This window comes from Anneissia japonica, unplaced genomic scaffold (genome assembly GCF_011630105.1).
Source record: "Anneissia japonica isolate Jap-2015-1 unplaced genomic scaffold, ASM1163010v1 scaffold376_len1572418_cov194, whole genome shotgun sequence".
Taxonomy (NCBI): domain Eukaryota; kingdom Metazoa; phylum Echinodermata; class Crinoidea; order Comatulida; family Comatulidae; genus Anneissia; species Anneissia japonica.
In genome coordinates this window covers 571,462-576,489 of record NW_022741166.1, presented here as the reverse complement: position 1 = coordinate 576,489, position 5,028 = coordinate 571,462, and the positions used below count along the sequence as shown (strand labels likewise).

Below are 5,028 nucleotides of genomic sequence, written 5' to 3'. Positions count from 1 at the left end.
GATACAAAAATGATAAGCAACAGCTAAAAAGTAAACGTAAGTAAACAGCCAGAAATAGAACCAGAGCTTTCGGACAACACACACACACACCTGTCTCTTATACACATCTAGATGTGTATAAGAGACAGGGTAATAAACAGTACAGTACGACAGAGACTTAACTACTGTACTTCTCCAGCCCATTAATAGCGTTATAAGCTTTTTAAAGATACAAATCACATAACTATTTTTAGTGTTGATTATAGGGATGATGACTATGACATCGACAGATGATGATGATGACTATGACATCGACAGAGCTTATATTATGACGCTGGTCAGCCCTTAGCCAGGGGCTTCAAGATCACCCTTTTCCAGAATTTTCTTGTTGAAATTAACTCCAAGACATTTGAAATTTGGCATTTTTTAAAAATCTTTGCGAGGCTTAGTTGAATGTGGCCCAATGATGTGAAAATATGAACCCCCTTTGAAACTTACTGACTACTATTATTAAATTTCATTTGCTTTATTTATTCAATATTAGCTATGGATGCAGAACCGTATGTAACATCTCCTGGTTTAACCAATACACCTGGGATTTCTGTTCGCAAAGACCAAGGCGATTGTTATCCTACTGGTAAGGGATATGTCGTGTATATCTCAATCTTTGTTAATAAAAGAGACGATAGAGGACGTCTTCGAGATGGTAAGTGACACTTATTTATTTTTTATTTATTTTATCTTTACCCTGGTTTGATTGATCAGTACAAACACACTGTTATTCCCCCAGGGCCCAGCAACACATACAGTAAAATACAATCAAATGACAACAATTGAGAGGAAAGTACAAAGACAATCAAATTATCAAATTTATATTATACCTTATGTGTGTACCTTCTTCATAATATTAATAATAATGAGGATTTTGATTTGCCAAAAAAACATTTAATTTTGTAGAGTTTATGATAAATTGCATAGTGGTTTTAGTAAATACGATATTTGAAAGTTCCGCATTTGTTTTACATAAAATATGTCAAGTTTGTTTTGTAATTGTCAGAAAAGAATTACAGAATATTAAGTATAAGTCAATTTTTATCTTTAAGGTGTACTAGTAGACAAACGCAACATTAGTCGTTTCTTTAAAGATAGAGAGTTTACGTTTAAATTCTTTGAAGACACACGGACACCAGAAGAATTGTGGGAAATCATTGATGATGTAAAAAAGGATGCCGAGAACAGCAGCAGTTTCTTCTTTATCATCTCAAGCCATGGCAAAGGGATCACATTGAAAAACGAGTCTGGTGGGGCTGAATTACACAAGGATACCCAGAAGCCAGTTGTCATTTCTGTAAGCCTTTGGGTGTTTTTTTTCTTAGATCTTTTTCAGCTAATACTGTAAAATATGATAGTTAGAGGTGACTATACAAATATACTCTATACAATAACAGATTCAGAATAAATTCTTAAATCAGGAATATGAAGAACGCATTATAATTAGCCAAATTAAAAGGGCACACCTTTTTTCACATTTTCTTCTTTATTTATATTTTATTATACCTTGTTTGACTTTTTTGACAATTTTTTTCTTTATTTCTATTTTATTTTACCTTGTTTGAATAATGATTTACATTATTTAAATTTTTTACATAATTAACCAGTAAATAACTTGCAGAGTTTCTTACATGTATGTACACAGGGATGTAGTTGAGGTGGGCGAGGCCAACCAGACTTGGAAGTTTTCAACCCAGTCTAGAGCTAATTTCATGGCCCTCCGCCCACCCTTTTTAACTAACTTTTCCGTTCTTAAAATCCACTCTTATTATTTAAAGTTTTCCAATGTTATCACCCACTCTTAGTTTTTTACCTACAACCCTGTCTTGTCTTGTTTTTTTTTTAAGATAAGGGCATTACTGGTTTGAGAATTATTTTAACCTTTATCAATGTTTCAACAAGAAAATTTCACACTCTACCCTTTTGTTTTTCAATTATTTTTGTAAGCTTTAAAGAATACTCCATGAAAAGAAAGCCTGCAACCCAGTCCTTAGTCTAGTGCCTTCAGTTAGGTGATTCAAGTGTGTGCTATTTTCTATCTTGTAAATGATACAATATGTAGTGAAGAACCAACTTCTGTCCGTCATGGCGAAGCAATCTGTGATTTTTCAGTTTATTCCTTGTCTACACTAAGCTGGGCGTAAACTGCACCATTGGCGGGCGAAATGCTATCGAGAACATGACAACGCACAAACAGTAGATCATTGTTATTTATAATGAAGATTCACCCATAAGCCAGTATTGGCAGGCCTTTGTAAAAGGGTGAGACGCTAATAAACATAATACTGCTAATCTACAACGAAGTGACCAGTGTCCCATGCCACCTATGTGCAGGCTTCTGGTTAGCATCTTCCAATGTCATAACCTGCCACATTCACAAGTTGCCCATCACCATAGGACTTGATAAGGTTGTTTGTGCTTGTACAGGTAGTGTGCATGAAATGTGTATTAAGGTGGGATACCCATTGCACAGAGGGTATCACACACTCTTGGCTGAGGTGAGCAGATTCCTGGTGGCACAGAGTACTTTTACGACCAAGTAGTTCAGATCAGTTGCAGTTGAACTCCCTTATGCGTCTTGGAACTGCCTTTAATGCTTTCCTCGAAGCATGATGTATACCTACTTGAGGATAGACATACCTCTAGTATGGTGTCGCATGCTGGGTACAAAGTAATCTGCACCTTCCCGTTTCCAGAAGCTTGTCTGTTATATGCCTTAAAAGTGTGACATCTGCAATCCTGTTTGCCATAGCACTACTATTACTACTACTACTACTACTATTAATTCTAATACTGTACTACCAAGCCATTTTAAAAATTTTGTGAAACACTTAATTCATTGTTTGTTTGTGTTGTATATGTTTGTGTGCTTATCCATTTCTACTACTACTACTACTACTACTACTACTATTAATTCTAATACTATACTACCAAGCCATTTTAAAAATTTTGTGAAACACTTAATTCATTTTTTTGTTTGTATTGTATATGTTTGTGTGCTTATCCTTTTGATTGAAATTGAATAACAGCTCGAGAAAATAAGTGTTAAGACCACATTAAGTGTTAAGACCATATTCCTCTTTATTAAATAATTTTAGGAAGAAATCCGGTTGGTAGAGACCAACGCATATGTTCGAGTTGATGAAATAGTGTCAAAGTTTGAACATTTTATGATTGGTAAGTTATGTATAATTTTGAAATTAATTGATGTACAAAATTAATTTGTAAAAAAAATAATTTGAATTTTGTGGTCATCTTGATAGGATAGTCAGGGGCAGATTTAGGTGGGATGGCCGTTCCCGAGTCCCCTTTTGGAAAGTAAAAAAGGAGAAAAAAAGAAGAAAAAAATTACCAATCGCCCAAAATGCCTCAGAGGTTATTTCCAGGCGTCTAGAAAACAAAAATTTCCGGGGAATACCCCGACCCCCTAGGGTCTATATCGGTCTCCCCCACCTTTAGGACATCTTTGGATCCATCCCTGATAGTGTTGATTTATTAAGTTTTCTGTGACAAATTTGAAATGAAATAAAATTACATTGAAAAAAACCATTGCAAATAGAGGATGAAAATAAAATATAAACTTGCCTGCGGTAATGATAATACATACATTTTGAATGTTGAAAAATGGAATTTTCAAGTGTGAAAAGAAGTGGCAGTTGCCTTAACCAACAGGGCCATTTGAGGCTTCATTGGAAATTTATATCCGATAAAGGCAACTAATCTTTCACTAAACTTTGCACACGCATAGTTCATTAGTTCTAGCAAATGAGAGAGATCAATACATCCTTGTCATGCATTTGAATGGCAAGATGGGATCTCTGAAAAATATTTTCAAAATCAATCATGGTGCAATAAGGTAAACTGCAAACCATCTTGTCGTAATTCTATAAATTATTTTTATTCCCAATGAAGCCTCAATGGCCCAGTTTAAGGTTTCTGCATAAACAACAAGGAGGTCAGGTTTGAATACCTGTACCGGCAACTTTGACTTAAATCCTTAGGATATTGAAAATACCCTAGTTAACTGCTATAGTAGAGCAGCTAAAGCACCAAGTTGCGCATTTTAGTAGAGCAGCTAAGGGCCAAGTTGTGCACTTTATTACCAAAGCATGAAACTTGGTACAAAATATCTTTAATATGTGTGAATTTAAAAAAAAATGTGTGCCAAGGTTCTGACGCCTGCTATGGCCGCCATTTTGAATTTAAAATGACCGCCTCAAAAAGACGGGATCCATATATCTTGGCAATGGAAAATCGTACAGACTTAAGTTTTGGTCTCAAATTGTTGAGAACATACATGTTGCTTTTTGTTCTAATGAAGCATTTTGTCCAAAAGTGATCGGAAATGCCATTTAGACCTTTGAGCCTACGTGAACCGGAATATCCATATCTCCAAAACTGTTATTCATAGAGACCTAGTTTCGGCTTCACAATGTTCAGAAGATGCATGTTTCTATTTGCTCTAATGTAAAATTTTGCCCAAAAGTGACCAGAAAAACATTTATGACCTTTGACCCTAGATATCCAGCATCATCCATATCTCAAAAAACGGTTGGCCACAGAGACCTAATTTTGACCTTAAATGTTTCAGAACATGCATATTCCTATTATGCAACATGTTGTCCTAAAGTGGCCGGAAATGAAGTTTATAAACTTTGACCTTAGGTACCCTGTAGGATATTTAAATCTCCTTAACCGTTGGTCATAGAGGCCTAAGTTTAGCCTCAATTTGTTCGGAACATATATATCTCTATTTGCACTAATGCAACATTTTTTTCTAAAAGTGACCAGAAATGACATTTCTGACCTTTGACACAAAGGACCTTATAGTATGTGTATACCTGTATAACCATTGGTCACGGACACCTAGTTTTGGCCTCAAATTGTTCAAAATATGCATGTTGCTATTTAAGCTATTGAAATATTTTGTCCAAAAAGAGATCATAATTGACATTTTTGATTTTTTTTTTTTTTTGGTCAAATATATATATATATACA

The 5,028-nt window shown here is 34.9% G+C and overlaps 1 protein-coding gene across 1 annotated transcript in view; it reads left to right on the top strand.

The window, feature by feature from the left end:
* The first annotated feature begins 682 nt into the window (after positions 1–682).
* Positions 683–5,028, top strand: part of LOC117118594 (caspase-3-like) — a 24,604-nt gene continuing 20,258 nt past the window's right edge. The window contains exons 1-3 of the mRNA XM_033263224.1: positions 683–689; positions 1,083–1,327; positions 3,129–3,207. Coding sequence (XP_033119115.1) covers positions 683–689; positions 1,083–1,327; positions 3,129–3,207 — 331 coding nt within the window. The remainder of the gene's footprint in view (positions 690–1,082; positions 1,328–3,128; positions 3,208–5,028) is intronic.